General features: G+C 41.7%; 1 protein-coding gene across 9 annotated transcripts in view; it reads right to left on the reverse strand.

Moving 5' to 3' along the window:
* LOC105357636 (uncharacterized) overlaps positions 1 to 22,688 on the reverse strand; it is a 545,012-nt gene that overhangs the window by 301,609 nt on the left and 220,715 nt on the right. For 8 of the 9 annotated variants that reach the window (XM_078944705.1, XM_078944708.1, XM_023953741.2 and 5 more), the window contains 7 exons: positions 21,825 to 21,874; positions 20,853 to 20,911; positions 19,988 to 20,064; positions 13,436 to 13,570; positions 10,314 to 10,407; positions 8,228 to 8,288; positions 8,001 to 8,083 (listed from right to left, as the gene is read on the reverse strand). In XM_078944705.1, coding sequence (XP_078800831.1) covers positions 8,001 to 8,083; positions 8,228 to 8,288; positions 10,314 to 10,407; positions 13,436 to 13,570; positions 19,988 to 20,064; positions 20,853 to 20,911; positions 21,825 to 21,874 — 559 coding nt within the window. The remainder of the gene's footprint in view (positions 1 to 8,000; positions 8,084 to 8,227; positions 8,289 to 10,313; positions 10,408 to 13,435; positions 13,571 to 19,987; positions 20,065 to 20,852; positions 20,912 to 21,824; positions 21,875 to 22,688) is intronic. The other variant, XM_078944707.1, reaches the window with a different exon arrangement.

Consider the following 22,688-nt stretch of genomic DNA (forward strand, 5'->3'; position numbering starts at 1 on the left):
GACTGCTTCACTGCTGTGGATCAAGCGGAAATAACATCAATTATTACGTCCTCCAAATCCTCATCGTGTCTGTTAGACCCAATTCCCACTAGACTTTTTAAAGAAACTTTTCCCCTAATTAATGATCCCATATTAACAATGATAAATACCTCTCTGGAAACGGGTTACGTACCACATTCTTTTAACTATGCAGTTGTTAAACCTCTTCTGAAAAAACTCAGTTTGGATCATAGCATCTTGGCCAACTATAGACCGATATCAAACCTCCCCTTTATTTCTAAAATCCTAGAAAGAGTTGTAGTTGAGCAGCTTTAATAATAATAATAATAATAATCCATTTTATTTAAAGCGCCTTTCAAGAAACCCAAGGACACTTTACAAAACAAAGGTTAAAAATAGACATTAAAAGCACAATAAAAATAGTAGATAAAATAAAAAGTGAATCAGGATGGGAAGGCAGAAATGAACAGATAGGTTTTGAGTTTAGATCTGAAAGTAGGCAGAGAGTCTATGTTACGGAGGTCAGGAGGGAGGGAATTCCAGAGTTTGGGAGCAGAGCAGCTGAAGGCTCTGCTTCCCATTGTGACAAGTCGGGCGGGAGGGACAGAGAGCTGAACAGAGGAGGAGGACCGAAGAGAACGAGAGGGGGTTTTGATATGAAGGAGGTCGGAGAGATAAGGAGGAGCCAGGTTATGGAGGGCCTTAAAGGTGAACAGGAGGAGTTTGAATTGGATCCTGGAGGTTATGGGGAGCCAGTGCAGCTGGTGGAAAACTGGAGTGATGTGACTGAAGGAGGGGGTTCTGGAGATGATGCGGGCAGCTGAGTTCTGGACCAGTTGAAGCTTATTGAGGGTTTTTTGTGGGAGACCAAAGAGGAGAGAATTACAATAATCTAAACGGGAAGTGACCAGACTGTGAACCAGGATAGAAGCAGAGGGGACAGTGAGGGAGGGGCGTATACGATTAATGTTGCGTAGATGGAAATGGGCTGACCGAGTAATGTTATTGATGTGGGACTGGAAAGATAAGGTGCTATCTAGGATGACACCCAGACTCTTTACCTGAGGGGAGGGGGAGACATAGGATGAATCAATGGAAAGAGTTAGACTTGTGCCTTTGGAGAGGGTGGATTTGGAACCTACTAGAAGTAGCTCAGTTTTATCACTATTGAGTTTGAGAAGGTTCAAGGTGAACCAGTTTTTTATTTCAGATAGACAGGAGTGGAGAAAGGAGGGTGGAAGAGAGGAGTCAGGTTTACTGGATACATAGAGCTGGGTGTCATCCGCAAAACAGTGAAAATTAACATTATATTTACGGAAGATATTGCCAAGGGGAAGAAGAGAAGTAATGAAAAGAAGAGGCCCAAGGACAGAACCTTGGGGGACACCAGAAGAGACAGAGGAAGGCTGAGATTTAAATGATTTAAGATGAATGAATTGGGTGCGGTCAGAGAGGTAGGATTGAAACCAACGGAGGGGGGTGGAGGTGATACCAAGGGAGGAGAACCTTTGGAGGAGGATGGAATGAGAAATGGTATCAAAGGCTGCACTCAGGTCAAGGAGGATGAGGATGGTGAGGAGGCCAGAATCAGCTGCAATGAGAAGAAAATTGGTGATCTTGAGCAAAGCAGTCTCCGTGCTGTGGGAGGGGCGGAAGCCAGACTGAAAAGGTTCCAGAAGATTATTGTGTTTCAGATGATCATAGAGTTGAGAGGCGACTATTTTCTCTAGAATTTTGGAAATGAAGGGAAGGTTGGAAATTGGACGGAGATTATTGAATACGTTGGGATCTGAACCGGGTTTTTTCAGGATGGGTTTTACAGCTGCCGTTTTAAAAAGTGATGGGACAGTACCAGATGAGAGTGAGGAATGAATAATGGCAGTAATGAGCGGAAGGAGAGATGGGAGGCAGGCTATAACTAAGGATGTTGGGAGGGGATCAAGAGAACAGGTGGTCGGTTTGGATTTAAGGATGAGAGAGGAAATTTCCTCGTGGTCAGGCAGTTGAAAGGAGGAAAACATGTGATTGAGGGGAAAATAGTCAGGGATGGGAGGGAGGAGAGAAGAGCTAAGCTGTTGATGGAGGACTTGAATTTTATGGTTAAAGAACGACATGAGGGAGTTACAGGTTTCAATGGAAAAGAAATGGGGAAGGAGAGAGTCAGGGGGGTTGAAAATAGTGTTCATCAGAGAGAAGAGAGTTTTTGAGTTGCCTTTGTTTGTGGAGATGAGTTCAGAAAAATAGTTTGTTTTTGTGGTAGAAACCAGGTCCTTATACTGAGTGATATGTGATATATAAATTTTCTTGTGAACGGTTAAGCCAGTTCTTTTATAGAGTCGCTCAAGCTGGCGACCTTTGGCTTTCATGAGACGGAGCTCAGGGGTGAACCAGGGAGCAGATTTGGAAAAGGAGACAGGGCGAGTTTTGACAGGAGCGAGATGGTTGAGAGAATCTGAAAGAAGGTTGTTGTAGGAGGAGACGAGTTCATCAGGGTTTGGTGTGTTAGGGATCGGAATATCACGTATGAATGAGGAAAGTGCGTTCACATTGATATTTTTAACATTACGAAAAGACATGAGACGGGAGGGTTTGGTGACAGAGTGATGGAGATGTTAAATGACACAAGAAAATGATCGGTTACAAGAATTTCATCAGCAGAGCACTTAGTTGGGATTAATCCAGAGCAGCAAACTAAATCTAAGATATGTCCTTTAGAGTGGGTAGGAGAACTGACGTGCTGGGTAAAGTTAAGGCTGTCTAAACATGAGCTGAAGTCTCTGGTGAGAGGAAGAAGGCTATTGTCAAAGTGAACATTGAAATCACCCATCATTATTACATTGGGTGAGAGGGATGAGAGATGGGAGAGAAGAGTTCCAAGTTCATTTAAAAAGTCAGAGTTTGTCTTGGGAGGGCGATAAACCACAGCCAGAACAGTTGGGGTGGGGCCAGGAAGCATGCAGGCAATGCATTCCATGGAGCTGAAGGACGGAATCTCAACCTGCAGGACTTACCACTTCTCGCGATGTAATAACGCGAGACCTCCCCCGCGACCAGTGCAACGTGGTTTGCAGATGTAAACAAAGCCGGGAGGGGTGGAATCGTTAAGTTGTGAGAAGTCATTTGAATGCTGCCAGGTTTCCGTTAAACAGAGAAAGTCAAACTTACGGTTAGAAATTAAGTCCTGCATCAGATGACTCTTGCTCAAAAGTGAGCGGATGTTAATGAGACCGAAGTTGACTGAAGCGGTGTTGAGATGAGCGGCGGGACCATCCGTGGCTGCCGGTCTAACCAGGTTGGCCAGAATTCTGTGGTCCACAGTGCGTCCAGTGTTGTGATGATGACGACGAGTGGATGACCAGAAGGAGCGGATAGGTTCAGATGAGTCCTTGTTGAAGTGCCGACGTGAACCACGGTGAATGTATCTCCGGCGCGGTGGGAGCGGAGGATCCGTGCAGGTGTTCAGCGGGGGCGGGGGAGCGGGGATGTGGAGGCGAAGCCGAAGAAGTTCAAAAGAAGAATACCGGATAATCCCAGCCACTGGATGATGGGAGAGCCAGAGGAGAATCCAGGTGAGAGCTGACCAGATGAGCAGGTTGGATGACCACATATCTGGTGGTTGAAGTTGTAGGAGGCCAGACGCTGAAGTCAGACGGGGGGCTCCGAGAGGGGGAGGAGGCAGTCGGACTTGAATTAAGTTTGTTATTTTGTTTGTCAGGGCACGACAACACAATCCAAGTGTCACTTTAACAAGCGTGATATCTTGCCTCAAAACTTGCAGTCCAAAAATCCAGAAAAATAAAGTTAGGTGACGAGGAGTTACCGGTGAGCAGCGGCAACAATCATGCCAGCGTCCACCCAACCGGAAGTTGTAATCAAATGTTTCTAACAATCTAGCTGCTGCACCTACAGGACAACAGCCACATTGAAGACTTTCAGTCGGGGTTTAGACCTCACCACAGTACGGAGACTGCACTAGTTAGAGTCTCTAATGACTTGTTATTGGCCTCAGAAAAGGGACTACTTTCTATTCTGGTCCTGTTGGACCTCAGTGCAGCCTTTGACACTATCGACCACAGTATTTTAGGCATAAGCATAGCCCCCAATTTCACAGTTAGAAACCTTGGGGTTTTATTTGACCAGGATTTATCATTTAAGGCTCACATATCTCAGGCGTGTAGAACTGCCTTTTTTCACCTGCGGAATATTGCTAAGATCAGAAATCTACTTTCTAAGAGTGATGCTGAAAAACTCATCCATGCATTTGTTACGTCGAGGCTGGATTACTGTAACTCCTTGTTAGCAGCGTGTCCTAAGAGTTCCTTAAGAAGTCTCCAGCTTGTTCAGAACGCAGCAGCTAGATTGTTAGCTGGAACCAGCAGAAGAGATCACATCACTCCTGTGTTAGTTTCACTCCATTGGCTCCCAGTTGATTCTAGAATCAAGTTCAAGATCCTCCTGATAACCTATAAGGCCTTACATGGAATGGCCCCGTCCAGGACTGCTTGTGGTTCCTAGAATTAGTAAAAGTACGGTTGGAGGTAGAGCGTTTAGTCACCAAGCCCTTGTCTTATGGAATAAACTCCCAGCTCATGTAAGAGAGGCCGACTCAGTTTCTACATTCAAAGTTATACTGAAAACATTCCTATTTGGACAGGCTTATTGTCAGACTAGCTAGTATTCAGAGATTATTTAACTTAATGTTAATCTGTTTAAATTAAACTTAATAACAATAACTATTTCTTTTAAAAGGCTGCTAGAAGTTGAAGCTGGGGTAACTATGGTGCTCTGGGGTTCTGTCCTCTTTTCTCATCTACTTCTACTCTTCCTCTCCTCTATTCTTGATCATCATTTATCATTTAGTTCTCCATGCCTCTGTTTGGTGCAGTGATTCATGTATTGTCCCTCTTTCCCTCTTTCCCCCCCTGGGGAGTGGGAGTGCTTCCAAATTCCAGTTGTTTCATCCGTGCTCCAGTTCCTGACCGTCTACCTCGTCTCTGCTCCTGCTCCTACATCTGGCTGTGGATCCTGTCTCCGGCTCGACTTGCGCCTTTGACTGTCCCCCCAACCACGGCTGGATGAAGCTCGTCTGCTGGACTTTAAATATGTAGTTGTAGGGTTAATAAGTTAATTTTTCTCTATGAGTTCTGGTAAATCGCCTGTCCGTCCTGGGGGAGGATCCCTCCTTCATGTGGGCACCCCTGAGGTTTTTTCCAGAATCCGTTTTTTTTAGAAGTTTTTCCTTACCGTGAAGGGGGGTCTAAGGGCAGGGATGCCCAGTATAGCTTAGTCAGTTTGTTATTTCAATTTAGTATTTTCCTATTGAATTCTATGTATTCATAATCCTTTTGATTTTTTGTTTAACTTTTTCAATTACCTATAGGAAAGCCCATTGTGATGACTGTTGTTGTGAATTTGGGCTATACAAGTAAAATTGAATTGAATTGAATTCCTCTAAGTTAGCATTTCACATTCCTCTTAGTTGGCATTTCACATTCCTTTAAATTGCCCTTTCACATTCTTTTAGTTTTGGCATAAGACTCCGTGCAATTCCATGAGACAAATTTCCATAAACTTTTGGGTAATAACTACCCTAACAGAGCTCGCAGGTGGTGGCCGGGGAGGAGGGTGGGGCAAAGAACGCAGTGCTGCAGTAAAGGATGAACAACTTACACACCTGGACTTAAATAGGATGCTGCACAGGTGAGTTGATTAACTGACCCGCCCTAGGGGAGTGGCCTAAGTAACCGCCTGCTTGAGAATGACTGCCCGAAATGCTCCCAAGGTCGCTCACTTTTGGGAATATCGATCACAAAGTAACAAAGATTTATTCAAAGAAAACCTCACTACCTCACTGAACAAAACAAATCAAACATTTACACAGTGGTCACCTATGTCACTGGTGGGCCAGATTAATTCTATAAAGAGGAACATCCTGCCCAAATTTTTATACTTATTTCAGTTCTTGCCAGTTTTTATTCCCCGTTCCTTTTTTAACCAGCTCAACTCAATCATCTCCTCCTTTATCTGGCAGGGAAAACATCCTCATCTTAGTAAACTTCATCTGCAGAAAACCAAGTCCACCGGGGGGTTTGCCCTTCCAAATTTCTGACTCTATTATTGGGCTGCAAATTTGCACTGTGTGGCATTCTTGGCATTTTATGCTGAACAATCTTTCTCCCCCGACTGGGTGGAGCTGGAACTATACTTGAGCAGAAACACTTCTCTTCCTGCATTGCTGGGTGCTTCTCTCCCTCTCCCCTCCATTACAGTCATCTGCAACCCAGTGGTTAAACACTCTCAAAGGATATAGGTTCAGTTTAGGAATCATTATGGTCTTTGTGATCTGTTTTTGGATAACACCCTGGCCTCATTTCAGCAGCTAAGCAGAACATTTGGTTTTGTAAAATTAGATATTTTTCAGATACCTGCAAATTAGACGGCATCTTCACTCTCAGGCCTGGCATTGCCACCGTCCCAGACATAACAGCTGTTGAGACCGTCCTTTCGTTGAACCCGTCCCACAAGAGACTTATTTCAGTTCTATACAACTGGCTGGCAAACCTATAAACTTACTGTGTGGCCCAGCTCAGAACAGCATGGGAGGGGTATCTGAAGATGTCTTATCTCCAGAAACCTGGAATTTAATATTTAGACAAGTGAACTCTTCATCTCTCTGTGCTTGCCACTGTCTAATCCAATTTAAAGTTGTACACAGGTCACACATCTCAAAGTCTAAAGTATCTCACATCTACCCAAATATCAGTTCTTACTGTGATAATTGTATAACTGGGGAAGCCACCCTTATTCACATGTACTGGCCTTATTTTTTTTTTTAAATTGTACTTTCCTCAGCGGATTTTGGATGGAGGTGTTTCAAACTTTATCCTGGATACTTAAAGTCTCTCTCCAGCCAAACCATCTGACCACTCTGTTTGGGATCACTGAGGAGAGGGTGACTCAGACCCGAGAAAAACGACAAAATTTGTCTTTTGCCGCCCTCTTGGCCAGACGTGCAGTCCTGGTTAAGTGGAAGGACTCACAAGCAATGGTTGGCAGATACCATGTCTAGTTTGCAACTCGAGAAGATCAGGTTCTCACTCAATCATACGAGCAGGAACTTTCAGAAGATGTGGGGCCCTTTTCTGGAGAAATTTCAGCACATATGGGAGCGAGGTAACCAGGGTACATTACTGTGTATAACATAGGCCGGCTTCGAACTCAGCATGTGATGCCATTGTGCTGGAACCCTGCCATAGAGAGCTGGCAGTGACAGAATGGGAGGGGAAAGGTTGTTTTTTTTCCCCTTTTTTTGGTTCTGTTCTGTTTGTTGTATTTTAAAATTGTAATTATTTTATTTCTATTTTTATTATTTTTATTTCTGTCAAGTCCTGCTGTTTGCCATTGTGACTTTGCACTATGTCTGTCTTTATTCCTAAAAAAAGTCAAATAAAAAGTTTTTGAACTAAAAAGTGAACTTCATAACTATGAGAATTCATTGAACACCTGCAATAAATAAATATTTAAAAAAAAAAGCAAATAACATTCAATGACAGACTAAACAAACATTTGCGCTGACGTGGCCGCCAACGATGAAGCACACACTGGATTGCCATTACTATTCCCCGCATTACTATAGAATCTTACCGGCTGCCTCTGTGATTTTAATGCTTTTGAAATGGATTGAAACGTATCATAAATTTCTCCAGGAAAGCTCCGTCTAATCTGGCACTACGGATGCACCTCGTCCAAATCAGCTCTGGTGCGCACTGCTGGAACTTTGATTGGAACCGCACCCACTAACGACTTACAATTCCTTTTTCCTTTCTTTTATTTTTTATTTACTCACTTAAATTCATTTTCTCTCAACTTTAATGGGATTTACTTTAATACATTTGTACATTTGTTTTATTTACTTCAACCTAATATAACTTGTAGCATCAGTTTCACCTAGTTTGACCTAACAAACGTTATTTTGAATAAAATTGGTCAGAGAGCCAAACCTCTTCCTCATTCCAGTCGTAAACTTCCCATTTGGACACTTGCTTTGCCCGGTATCTCTTCCAAAGCTCCAGTAATGTAGTGGCTAGAATTCCAAAAGACAAAACCATAAACAGACAATCAGAATATGACCACAAACATGTTTCGCTGAGAGACTGTGTCAGGCCACAGTTGAAAATAATTTGTTTTGTCTGGATGAAAAAGTTTAAATGAATAAATAAAGACTTACCCCAGAAGGCCATGAAAAGGGAAAAAGCCACTGTGGCTGAATTGTCAAACAAATAGCTGATCTGTAGGAGAAAAAAACAGACTATTTATGTTTGAGCCTGCAAACTTGATTGGCAGAGACAGTTTGATGGTTGAACTTTTTCAAAATTGGACCTTGTAGAGATAGAGGAAAATGTTCAAGAATCAGAACAATCACAACATTGTATTGTCCTGGACGAACAAATAAGCGCAGAAGTGAACCTCACAAGGATTCACTTGTCCGCTGTTTTACACCACAATGAGATGGCTTGGGTTCCAATCCAAACAGGCTTCTTTTTATAGTTCTTCTTGGGCACCCGTCAGACTCTCTGGCATCTTCCCACATTTCAATTTTTTATCTATAATGGTTCCTAAATCACAGCAACCTGGAAGCTTGTGCATAAATGTGTGTGTCATCTGCATATTTTGATACAGTGGTGGACAAAATTGTTGGTACCCCTCAATTAAAGAAAGAGAGTCCACAATGCTCCCTGAAATGACTTGAAACGTTCAAAAGTAACAATAAAAATTAAAATTTATTGAAAATTAAATAATCAAAATCAGCCATTACTTTTGAGTTGTTGATTAACAGAATTATTTAAAAATAAATAAATAAATAAATAATGAAATAGGGCTGGACAAAAATGACGGTTCCCATAACTTCATATTTTGTTGCACAACCTTTTGAGGCAATCACTGCAATGAAACCGTTTCTGTATTTGTCAATGAGCCTTCTGCACCTGTCCACAGGTATTTTGGCCCACTCCTCATGAGCAAACTGCTCCAGTTGTCTCAGGATTGACGGCTGTCTTCTCCAAATGGCATGTTTCAGCTCCTTCCACTGATGTTCAATGGGATTCAGATCTGGGCTCATAGAATCCACTTCAGAATAGTCCAACGCTTTTCTCTGAGCCATTCTTCTGGGTTTTTGGCCGTGTGTTTTGGATCGTTGTCCTGTTGGAAGACCCATGGGCCATGACCTGCAACTGAGACCAAGCTTTCTGACACTAGGCAGCACATTTCAAGACCCCCTGTGCCAGATGCAGCAAAGCAGCCCCAAAACAGAACTGAGCCTCCTCCATGTTTCACAGTAGGGACAGTGTTCTTTTGGTTGGATGCTTCATTTTTGAGTCTACCAACATAGAGCTGATGGGCCTTACCAAAAAGCTCTGGTTTTGTCTCATCTGTCCAAAGGACATTTTCCCAGAAGCTTTGTGGCTTGTCAACATGCATTTTTGTAAATTCCAGTCTTGCTTTTTTATGATTTCCTTTCAACAGTGGTGTCCTTCTTGGTCGTCTCCCATGAAGTCCACTCAAACAACCACCAATGGTGCCATCTGACACTGATGTACCTTGATCTAGGAGTTCACCTTTAATGTCTTTGGAGGTTGTTCTGGGCTCTTTGGAGACAGTTCCAACTATCCGTCTCCTCAATTTGTCATCAATTTTCTTCTTCCTCTTCGTCCAAGGAGGTTGGCTACTGTCCCGTGGGTCTTAAACTTCTGAATAATATGTACCACTGTGGTCACAGGAACTTCAAGCTGCTTAGAGATGGTTTTATAGCCTTTACCTTTACCATGTTTGTCTATAATTGTGTTTCTAATGTTCTGGAACAATTCTCTCCTTGGCGCTCTGTTAACCATGTTCAGTGTGGTTCACACCTTTTCACCAAACAGCAACGTGACTATTTGTCTCCCTTTAAATAGGCAGACAGACTGATTATGGGTTTGAAAACAGCTGTGATGTCAATTAAAGGACAAACCTGAGTTCATCATGACCTCCTGGGTAATTAGTTCTCAGTCTTTTACGGAAGTACAATCGTTTTTGTCTAGTTTGTTATTTGAAATAATTCTGTTAATCAACAACTCAAAAGTAATGGCTGATTTTGATTATTTAATTTTCAATAAATTTTAATTTATTGTTACTTTTGAATATTTCAGGTCATTTCAGTGAGCATTGTGGACTTTCTTTAACTGAGCGGTACCAACAATTTTGTCCACCACTGTATATTAATCAGCTTCTTATAACATATGCTGGTGGAACACAACAGAAGAACCAATCAGATTCACCTTTGCATAGGTGCAAGTGTCCTTCAGGTTCCATAAAGGACATGTTTTCTCACAACGAGGACACATGGTGATGTTGGAGTCACAAACCTCCTCACTGGAGATTAAAAAACAAATAAAAAAACGTGCATTTTCATTCAAAATAGGTTAACAGACTATATGATTCTTTTCAGATTTACATCATGAGCCATGAGACTTTAAATCTGCATGGTAACAGACTTAAACATGACCGACATTTAAAAGTTAAAAGCAATGAATGAAAACTTTAACTTAATTCAACCAGACATGAATGTGGTTTGTGTCTATTCAACAAAATTGGATTTTTTAAGAAAAAAAATCTTCTACGGCATCAAAGCCACAATGGTGATAGAATGGAGACGTTTTCAGCAACTTTAACAGATGCATATCTTTATCTAAATCTTACTGAGCAATAAAACCATTTAGTTTAATCCACTCAAAGGTTTAAGAAAGTTTGTGGAAATATATATATATATATATATATATATATATATATATATATATATATATATATATATATATATATATATATATATATATATATATATATAAAAACGCCCCTCTGCGGGTGGTTTCTCCTCCAAGCTGGGGTCCTCTACCAGAGGCCTGGGAGCTTGAGGGTCCTGCAGTATCTTAGCTGTTCCTGTTCTTTTCTGGACTGAGAGGTCTGAGGTCTTTCCAGGTATCTGTTGTAGCCACTCCTCCAGCTTGGGGGTTACTGCCCCGAGTGCTCCAATTACCACAGGCACCACTGTCACCTTCACTTTCCAGGCTAGACGGAAATGGACTAGATGTGAGAATATATATATATATATATATATATATATATATATATATATATATATATATATATATATATATATATATATATATATATATATATATATATATATATATTATAACATCAGGAAGAAGGAACATGAAAAACTGGAGAAATACCAGGGACTCAGAGAAGAACTGGAGAAAGCCTGGAAAGTGAAGGTGACAGTGGTGCCTGGCTGGGTAATGAACAATGAACAATTAATGAACAATTAATAGAAATGGCAAGGAAGATTGATCAATTAGCATGGAAATGTGGCAATAACAATTAATATCACCCAGTGAGGGTCCTTGGGCGAGTTATTAATAACACCCAGTGAGGGTGATATGACCACATGTCATGCCGGCGCAGACGTCACCCGGCCAAACAAGGTTTGCGTCAGGTACTGGGGGACCAGAGCACCCTGATGGAAAGTGGGCTACTGGAACAAGACGTAAATGGACTACATGTGAGAACAAGGCTCTGTTAGGATGATACTACTCAAGTAATGAATGGATGCTTCGAAACCCACAATCAAGGCTAACTGCCAAACAACTGGTAGCCCAATGCTCGAACATCCACCTGTCACAACTTGAGATTGAAACGCTACAGTACAATGGCAATACCACGGGAGAGCCAAAACAAAAAGTCAGAGAGGAGGCTATACCACACTGAGATTGGGTACACGGCCCCAACAACCACAGATACGCTGAGCGAGGCAGCAACTGACCTGAAAGACAAGATCATGTCTAGAATGAACACTAGGCAACCCTGATACCAGCTACAACGGTTAAGTGATGTACCGACTGAAAGTCTACTGGAAACTGTGAATGAAGCATTGAGGGTTAGGCAGATCCTCATGGGAGGACAAACCCCTGCATGGGATTTACCACCGGACCATAACTGAAGTGGCTGATATCAAGAAGTCCTACCAATGGCTAGAAAGGGCTGGCAGCTCAGGAACAAGCCCTGAGCACCAGAGCGATAGAGGCTCAGATCTACCACACCAGACAAGACCCAAGGTGTAGGCTGTGCAAAGAGGCGCCTGAAACAATCCAGCACATAACTGTAGGGTGTAAGATGCTGGCAGATAAAGCATACATGGAGCGCCACAATCAAGTGGCTGGAATAATATACAGGAATATGTGTGCAGAATATGAACTGGAAACCCCAAGGTCAGAATGGGAAACACCTCCAAAGGATAAATAAAGGATGTAAGTGTGGATCCGTCTAATATCTGTAATACACACTTAAGCTGTAGAGTCACAGCTTATAGTTGACGCGTCCTTCTTTAATGAACTTCCACAGTTCAAGTTCTTCGTTTAATTCCCAGGAAAGTTGTTACAAAAATGTAAATACAAAAAACATATAAACAAAAGAACTTTCAAGTACGGTCAAAAACGAGTGCGCTTTCTAGCTCTCCAGCTTCGCTAACTGCCCAAAACAAACCTCCTCACCTACGTCATACCTCTTCAGCCAATAGAACAGCTGGGCTCCAAAGTTGACCTACATTTCAATACAAACGTCTCAGAATGCTTAAAATGGCTCTAACAATGGAGGAAAGCCATTGTGGTGGATGTGGCAGTGCCAAGCGATGGGAACATCAGGAAGAAGGAACATGAGAAACTGGAGAAATACCAGGGACTCAGAGAAGAACTGGAGAAAGCCTGGAAAGTGAAGGTGACAGTGGTGCCTGTGGTAATTGGAGCACTCGGGGCAGTAAGCCCCAAGCTGGAGGAGTGGCTACAACAGATACCTGGAAAGACCTCAGACCTCTCAGTCCAGAAAAGAGCAGGAACAGCTAAGATCCTGCAGGACCCTCAAGCTCCCAGACCCAAGCTTGGAGGAGAAACCACCTTCTCTCTCTCTATATATATATTTTTTCTGTATATTTATATATAGAAGTAGCTGAAAGGTTTCCACAAACTTTCTAAAAACCAAATACTAAGATGTGGTGTATAGGTTATGTTACAGTTTACTAAATAATTCTAAAATCTTAATTTAATTTTAAAAATTCCTAAAATTTTTTTCAGTTAATGTGGTCAGAATCAGGCTGACTGCATGGACAACCACATTTCTTATCTTTATCTGATTATTTAAGGTTACCTGACCTTTATAGGATTTAGTAATGTGAGACAGAGTAGTTTGATTACTGTGTATTAGTGTGTTAGTAAGGCCCATTTGGAATATTTTTGCACACATTTTAGGACAAACAAAGATAATTTTGTCAATGCTCATAAAACATTTCCTCAAGCATTACTCACAGCAAAAAGCGTGAGTCCGATTCACACGCCTGTATCTGACTCACATGAGAGGGTTGTTGTCAAAAAATGCCATGCCACACAGGAACACCAGAAGGCCCAAAACAGCAGCTGGAATCAGAAAAGTGGTGTACCAGCTCTGCCACAGGTAATACAGGGCCACCTTCTCCCCAAAGTGTTTCCTGTACAAAAACAAAAAGATTTCAACCATAACATATCATTTCATCTGAAATAGTTCTAAGACTCTCTGCTTTCGGACACAGTAAACTGATCTTTTTGACAGTTTGTCAAAATGTTGGCAACTGTTGTATCTATGTAAATGTTGGGAAAGTGTTTGACCACGTCAACCATCTGCTGTTGTTTACTCAGATGATCAAATTTTAGAAAAGAATAAACACATTTACAACTTCCATGGGAAAAGAAGCTTTCCAAAATTCATGAGCTAAAATGTGAATTGACCAAAAATGGCAGCAAAACGACTTTCATTAGTGAAATCTAAAATCAAAATTGTCATCAAATAACTTTTTTTTAAACATAAAAAATAAAACAAGGTGGTCTAAATACATTTATCCTTCTCCCAAAAACACACAAATGAAGAAAACACAATTGAACAGAGAAAAAAACTGCAAAATAATAATAACAATAAAAATGATCACCTTTATGACCAAGATGGCGCCGGGGAGGCTGTTCGCTGCTTGGCTCTGCTCAGCTTTTTGTATAATACATTGTTTTATACTTTTTTCACGAGGACCATTGACTCTCTTGTAATCGTGAAGAGTTGTTAAATATTAGAAGAAACTATGACTCATGCATACTCTACAGCGCTAAACCCACGTCAGACTGATTCTACCAGTCGACACATATGCCAGACTGTTTCCTCCGCATCAAGGTGCAGATCCCCAAAAAGCGCAAATGCCATGGAGTACGATCTGGTCGACTTGTAAAACTGAAAGCCTGGCTGGTACTCTCAGTCGGCATGTTGTGTTCCTCTTCAATTCCTCTGGATTATATTGACTGCTACAAGCGGTATCTCTCTCTGCGCACGTCTCTTCCTGTCGGCGTTTGGCTGCAAGCAATAGTCAGACTGCTGGAGGCGGTCTGGGCGTTGTGCCCTTGCTCCTAGACATCGAGTTTATGTCTTAGATGTTGGCCTTTTTTTTCTTCCAGGAGAGCTGACTGTTGTTATCATCACGGCTGTGTAGATCCCGCCAGACGCCAACGTAAACACAGCGCTCTCTCTCCTGCTGAACGCCATAAACAAACAGCAGCGGGCTAACCCCGATGGCGTTCATATTGTGGCAGGAGACTTTAATAAGGACAACTTAAAGACTGTTTCCCTGAAGTTCTACCAGCACGTGAAGTGTTCTACAAGGGGGGAGAACACTCTGGATCACGTCACTAACATCAAACATGCATACAGAGCCATGACCCTCCCCCACCTCGGGCAGTCAGACCATCTTTCCCTTTTGCTCTTCCCGGCCTACACCCCCCTCATACGCCAATCCAGGCTCACCACAAAGACCATCACAGTCTGGCCTAATGATGCCCTAACCATACAGGACTGCTTCCAGCAGACAGACTGAGACTTATTCCACCATCAGGAGCTGGAGACACACACAGGAACAGTGTTGGACCACCATAGAACATATAATATCTCTATTTGGAAAAATTAGCCACTTTTGAACTAACTGATTCAATTGGATTAACATCTTCCTCACAAACCGATCACAGACTGTGAGACTCAGCTCCCACCTCTCCTCCACCTTCACACTGAGCATCGGCGCCCCACAGGGCTGTGTGCTAAGCCCCCTGCTGTGCTGCGTCTACACACATGACTGCAGTCCAGCCGAAAACAGCATCATCAAATTTGCTGACGACATCACGATGGTCATTGTACAATGGATAATGACAATAAAAGCAAACCCAATCTACTCTTCTGAATGCAAGGTCTATTGGAAATGAGACTTTTGTCTGAAAGATTTCTTCAAGTCCAAGGGACTGGATTTGTTGTTTTTGACTGAAAGGTGGATCAACACCAGTGAGTCAGCCGCCTTTTGGGAGCATGTACCTCCAGACTGTACTTTTATTAATGCTCCATGGTCCACAGGTCCTGGCGGAGGCCTACCCATGGTCCTGAAGAACTGTTTTGATCTCAGGATTTGATCACCAGCGTCTTTCTACTCATTTAAACTGAGCTTTTTTGAGCTACATCAGGCAAACCCAATAATGGTGTTCTGTCGTGTACAGCCCACCAAAGCCCAACATAAACTTTATTGGGGAACTTTCTAACTTTGAGGCTCATATATTGACTCAGTATGACTGTTGGGGACCTGAACGTGCATCTTTACTGTCCTTTGAAGTTAAGAGTTAAAGATTTTTAAGACTTAGTCAAGGCTTTCAATCAAACACAGCATGTCACTGGATAAACCTGTGGGCATACCTTGGACCTTGTGTTATGGTTTTCCGGAGGACAATGTCTCAGTGGGTGCTTATTTATTATCGGACCATAGTCCTGTTATGTTTGCTTTAAATATGCACCATGATGTAAAAGTCTTGGGTCCCGTTTGTCTGAGTCGCTCCATTAGGACGGAGACGGCTGCCATTCCCTCCTCTCTGCATCAATGCAGTCTCACGACTGTCCTCATGCGGTCAGGAGCCCAGAAGAGTTGATGAATTCTTTTATTTAAACATGCAGTAACGTTTTAGATTTTATTGCTCCATTAAAAGCCACTCATCAGACACGGAGGCAGGAGCCTTGGCTCAATGATATCATGCTCGGCGTCTGTGCCATAGAGCAGAGCGCAAATGGAAACACGATCATCTGCAGGTCTCACATGAAATTCTTGAAAACAGTTGGAGGAAATACCAATACTGTCACGGCCGAAAAAGCAAAGTATTTATCAAACTTGGTTTTAGAAAATGTAAACAAGCCCCCCAGCCTAACCGTAAAGGGCCGCCCTAAACTGGTATAAATCTTACCTGTCAGAGCAGTCCTTTACGGTTAGGCTGGGGGACTCCACTTTGTCCTCTACTCCACTACTTTCTGGAGTCCCCCAGGGTTCAATTTTAGGACCAATACTCTTTTCTTTATACCTGCTTCCTTTATGTGAAAGTTTTAAGAAACATGGCCTGTCATATAATTTTTATGCAGATGACTGCCAACTGTACATGCCCATTGTTAAAAATAATGGTAGCAGCCTTTACTTAACTGTGTGGGGGACGTCAGAGTCTGGTTGGCTTTTAAAAGGAATCGAAAAATCCAGCACATCACACCCATTCTTGCGTCTTTGCACTGGCTTCCTGTTAATTTTAGGATTAATTTTAATATTTTATTGTTTTTTTAAAGCTCTACATGGACTGGCTCCAAAATTAATCTCTGACCTCATTTAGATTTATAAACTAGCACGTACTCTGAGGTCAGAGGGCCGGCTCCAGCGTGTGGAGCCCATGACGAGGCTCAAAACTAGAGACTGAGCATTCTGTGTTATCGGTCCTAAGATGTGGAACGCTTTGCCTCCTCATGTCAGAACGGCGCCCTCTGTGGAATGCTGTAAGTCCCGTCTTAAAACAAAATTTTATTTTCTGGCCTTTAACACAGCGTGAGTTGTGTGATCCTCTGTGGGGTTTTAATCTTTTTTTTAAGCGTTTTTAGGGTGTAGATGTACATGTACATGTAGGGTGTGGTAATAGGTTTGGTATAGGACATGGGGACGAAGATTTACTACAATTTTTCTTCTCACTTCTTTTCTGACTTTTTTTTCTAAAAAGTATATACAGTGATCCCTCTCTATAACACGGTTTACTTTTCACGGTTTCGCTACTTCACGGATTTGCATCGTGCATTGTGTTCTACATTCCGATTGGCTAAAAGGTCACTCCACTTCTCTACCTGTGCGTCAATAACGTAGCAGTTTAATATGTACACGTAGGTAAAACAGCTCACCAAATTTACAACAGATACGTGCAAATCATCTTACAATTTCGAGTTTCTCTATAACCCATAGAAAAAAGAGCGACAACAACAACAACTGTCAATCACTGTGTTCTTCTCCCGATCAAACACAGCTGCACCGCGGGCTTCAAAGGGAGAAAACACTGCAGAGCAGAGTCAGGATGCAGCGGCTCAAGAGCAGTGAAATACACCCGAGTCACTATTTGTCCGACCGTACTTTGTATGTTTTTAATAATCATTTTAAATTTTCTCCCGTTTAATCCAATTACTCTCGGGTCGCAGTGGGCGGGGCTAATCTCCGCGATTTGAAGCCTTCTGTTCACAATAATGATTAAAGCTATTATTTGACAGTACATTTGTGAAACAAATGCTTGAGCCTGTAAAACGGTTTGTTCCTTCTTTTCAATGTATAATAGAGAATTTAATTGTATAATAATTGTTAAAAAAAAAAGGTTTCTACTTCACGGATTTTGCCTATCACGGGTTCTTTTTGGAACGTATCCCCCGCGGAAAACAAGGGTTTACTGTGTTCAAAATAAAATATTATCCTGCTATCCTGATGTTCTTGTGGCCGTCTGGATAAGACAACAGTCAGTAAACCAAAGACTTCAAGGTTTCTTCAAACACTTCCTGATTGTTTTTTTATGTAAAGGCCCGTACACACCGGGACGAATATTCGCCAGGCGTTATTCGCCAGCGTTTTTCGCCACGTTTTTTGTGTTCACACCCAGGCGATTTTCGCTGACGATGAGTGGAGTGAACATGCAATTTCATTCCCTGACATTAGATGGCGCTTAATGTAAAACAGAAATACTCCTGTACACAAGGTGGCGCTGCGCAACTTTACGCTTCTTAAAGTCGCTTTTCACTCAGAAGAAGAGAGCAAGTATTTACGCGCTTGTCAGAATCATACAAAGAAAACATGAATATTTCAAGCATCAGTAGCTCCAACTGGTACTTGGTAAGAGGATATTTAAGAATGTCCGTCATTATTGCTTCGCGGCTGTGTAGACGCTACTTGGCGTCTATCTTCTTCGCTGGTATGTGTGCTCAGCAAGGCAGTTTTGTGTTTGAGCGCCCCCAAGTTGTGTTTTACTGTAACTTCAGAAGCTCCAGACACGTGAGCAAAAGCGCCGTTCTCATTGGTCGAGTAGATTTCGACGCGACGCGTCGAAAAAAAAAAACGAACCCGAGGCGTTTTTTTTTTTTGACGCTTTAACGCCTGGCGTTTTTTCGCGTCGGTGTGCACACTCTCATTGGGGCCCCTTTGTTTAGTCACGAGGCGTTAAACGTCGGCGAAAATCGCCGGCGAAATTCGTCCCGGTGTGAACAGGCCTTTAGACTAAGCAAAGGTCCAGGCCCAAAATAATGTTGCATCTACATTCTGTTCTAGGTTTCCTATTTTTTAATGGAAGTTGGGATTTCTGTCTCTGCTTGGAGGAGCAGGTTTTTCCCCCCAACTTTATTTGTTTTATGCAAAAATTTTACAAAATCTCCATGAAATCACAGATTCCAGTTGAGATAAAAGTACTGGGGGGGGGGGGGGGGTCAAGCGACATCGACTGACTGTCTCAGCATTTATTTACACAGTAAATAAAATGAAATGCCAGAAAGAAAGTGACTATTCGCACATAATTTCCAAGTCCATGCAGCGAGTACAGAACTTTTTTCGTGTCTGCATGGACCAAAAGGAAGGGTTAATTTTAGGATTACGGGCTGGGGTAGAGCTGGGTTCACACTGAACGTGATTCGTGCAGCAGATGCGGGTCCTGCAGCACGATTTGAGCGACAAGTGCAGCGCAAAAGTCTGACAGCAGAGCAATTTCAGCAGCACAGCACAACTTGGTACCCATCTGAACCAAATCGCCCAACACTACCCGACCCAGCTACTGGGCAAAGGCACTGCTCGTATTTACATTGAGGCAATAATAAAAAAAGATCCCCTGATTTTATTCTTGTTTTCATTTTTACCCTCTCTGGTTAATGCAGGACAGCAAACCTTCAAACTCAGTCAGAGAGAAATGCAAACAAATGCAGAGACCACATTTGGGACTTTAACTTGAAGTTTCATTTTAAATATGTGGACGCACTTAAAATATGTGCAGGCAATGCAGTAATTTGCCGTATTCTCTTCTCTCACACCTGAGCTCTTGGCAGATCAGAGAGTTTGTGCAATGAGCATGCAGCATGCAGAGCATGCAGTACTGGGCCATTGTGACGTCACAACAGCTCGGTAATTCAAACCGAGCGTCTTTGGGATAGTTTGAGTGACAGCGATTTAAAAGGAGAAATACTTAGAACTGCAAAAATTAAATAATTTGTATTACAATTGGTTTCTCTCATAAGAAAACATATAAAAAAACATGATTTTTATCGTAGGGGGACTTTAAACACGCATGTGCAGTGAAGATTGAGAGGGTGCTCAATTGACTGTTCTTCATGTGACTCACGTGACTTAAAATATATTTTTTTTGTAAATTTATTTTTGGATGGCCTGCGATCTACCCACAAAACAACGTAATGAACAGTCCTGCTACAGAAGATGGATGAGTGAACAATTCTGCTACAAAATGATGAGATTGTTTGTCAGGACTCTGCAAGAGAACCACAGTTAAAGATCCAAACCCAGTTGGAGACGAGGACTCACCGGATCTTTTTGAACGGTTGTTTATAGAAAGGTTTCTTCCAATTCACCCAATCCTTTAGCTCCTCCTGATGATTTTCCTTAAAGAGAATAATCCCAATCATGAGTACTGTTATGTTTTCCATTCAGTTTTGGTTTATTTTTAGAATGATCTTTCTTTCACACCAAAAGCCCTCTTTTAGCTTTAAATGATTTTTAATCTAATCTCTTTTGTTACTCGTGTTAGGACACCATCATTTTATAACGACCATTGTAGGGGTGTGGTCTGAAGTCACATGACTTTAACCTCACTTATGTAAACAAAAAAATGTACATTTTCAACAAAAGTCCGAACATCAACCGGTTCTTTAGTGATAACTTTAAAAGATCTGAAAAGGATATTTTGTTCATGATTTTTAACAAGTACATGTCATGTCTCAGCTTTCCCAGTTCGAGTCAGATGTCAAGTTTTCAAGTTCAGGTCCGTTTATCTCTTTGTTCTGAGTCCAAGTAACAAGTTAAGGTTTTAGTCATTTAAACTAGACTCATGAAGAAATCTTTAGTCTTTCGTGTCTCAAATCTTTTATCAAGAGTTTCACTCATGTCTTTAGTTTTTCAGATGAATTTTAAGCCACAAGTTCAGATCAAGGTTAAGTCTTCAAGACAGTCATTATTGAGTTTAAAGTCAAATTTTTACTCCTTAAAGTTTGAGACTAAAACAAGTCTCAGAGGAGCCCAGTTGAAGTTTCTGATCCAAGTCAAGTTTGATGGGAACTCTTGTTTAGACTTCAATCTTCTCTAAGGATCAAATCCAAGTCTGAGTTTCTTTTTCAAACCATTAGAGCCTCAACTTTCCACAGAGCAGCAGTTTTCTCTGGATCAGACTCACCTCGGGCAAGCAGAAGTGTTTTTCAAACACGCCTTTATCCATCAGATCCTTCAGACCTTCTGTCAGAAATAACAACATATCACTGTGAGAAGATGCTGCACTGCTGCACATTTTCTATGCTGATGATGTGTTTATGACAGTGTTTTTCAACCAGTGTGCTGCTCATAACTGATCTAAAAACATTTTCCATCTCCAGGATTTCAGCTCAGTGTTCATCCAAACAGGCCCTGATAAAACACTGAGTAGTAAGGAATATAAAAGATAATAAAATGCTTTTTGCTTTGTGTTTATTTGATTCTATTAAAGACACTTTGATAAGAATGACGGTAATGCAATATAGCTGCAGCTTCAGCTGTTTTTGGAAAAGCCCCGCCCCTTAAACTGTCTCTGTTAATCATTCTTGGAGGTTTAATCACATGTCATCAGTCTGACCAATCAGAAGAGGTTAAAATCATCACTTCCTTGTTCTGATTCTGCTCATAAAGTCTCTCAGTTCTAACAAAAATACCATCTAAAGCTTGTCTTTTTCTTTCCACAGAATCTGGTGTCAGACCGTGGAACAAGTGAACAAAACCATGAAGCTCAGAGACGAGAGTCTGTCTGACATCACTACATCTCCCATGATGCATTGGGTTAAAGTGACAGCGTCTCAGCGCACAATGAGTCTTCCTTTGACGTCTTGAAACAACAACAAACACACATCAAACAGTAATTTTCTAACTTAACTTTTATTAAATCTTTTGGGAAAAAAATCCGCTGCCAATTCCAGCTTTTTCTGCCACAATTATCACAAAAATGCACGTGAGATTGTGGAGGGACTGTAGATCAATACAGACTATAGAGTTTCCCCTTTTTTTATTTTGGATGCTGGTGTGCCACAGGATTTTTGTCAAGGTTAAAGTGTGCCGTGGCTCAAAAAAGTTAAAAAACACTGGGTTAAGATAAACCTGAAAAACAGCAGCTCCTACTCACCTCCTGTGTTTATCTTTGTCTCATTGAGAATGAAATGAACAATCCTGATCCTGAGGGGAAAACAAAAGTGTGATAAAGTTCAGACAATAGAAACATTGACAGTGAGACACATTTTCAGACTTTCTCCTGTTGTTGTTAATCACAGCTTAACAGAGATCCTGATTCTGGAAAACAGAGTTCTCTTGTTTGGTCCAAACCAGAGTTCAGCTGAACTTTCACATCTGACCAAACAAGAGAACCATCAGAGGAGACCAGCTGTAGTGATACATTATAGTGAAGATTTTAGATTTTTTCTAAAGTAAGATGTCACATAAAATCAACAAGATACTTCAATTCAGTTCAATTTTATTTGTATAGCCCAAAATCACAACAACAGTCGTCTTGATGGGCTTCGAAGTAAAACATGAACTCAAACGGATCATGAATACAAAGAGTTCAATAGGAAAATTCTAAAATGAACTAACAAACTGACTAAGCTATACTGGCATCCCTGCCCTTAGACCCCCCTTCGCGGTAAGGAAAAACTCCTAAAAAAGACGGATTCCCGAAAAAATGAAGAAACCTCAGGGGTGCCCACATGAAGGAGGGATCCTCCCCCAGGACGGACAGGCGATTTACCAGAACTCATAGAGAAGAATTAACTTATCTAAATCTACAACTACATATATAAAGTCCAGCAGACGAGCTTCATCCAGCCGTGGTTGGGGGGACAGTCAGGGGCGCGAGTCGAGCCGGAGACAGGAACCACAGCCAGGTGTAAGAGGGAAAGAGGGACAATACATGAATCATTGCACCAAACAGAGGCATGGAAAACTAAATGATGAATGATGATCAAAAATAGAGAAGAGAAGAAAGGTAGAATTA

Source organism: Oryzias latipes, chromosome 3, assembly GCF_053564925.1.
Source record: "Oryzias latipes strain Hd-rR chromosome 3, Olatipes_Hd-rR_3.1".
NCBI classification, from domain to species: domain Eukaryota; kingdom Metazoa; phylum Chordata; class Actinopteri; order Beloniformes; family Adrianichthyidae; genus Oryzias; species Oryzias latipes.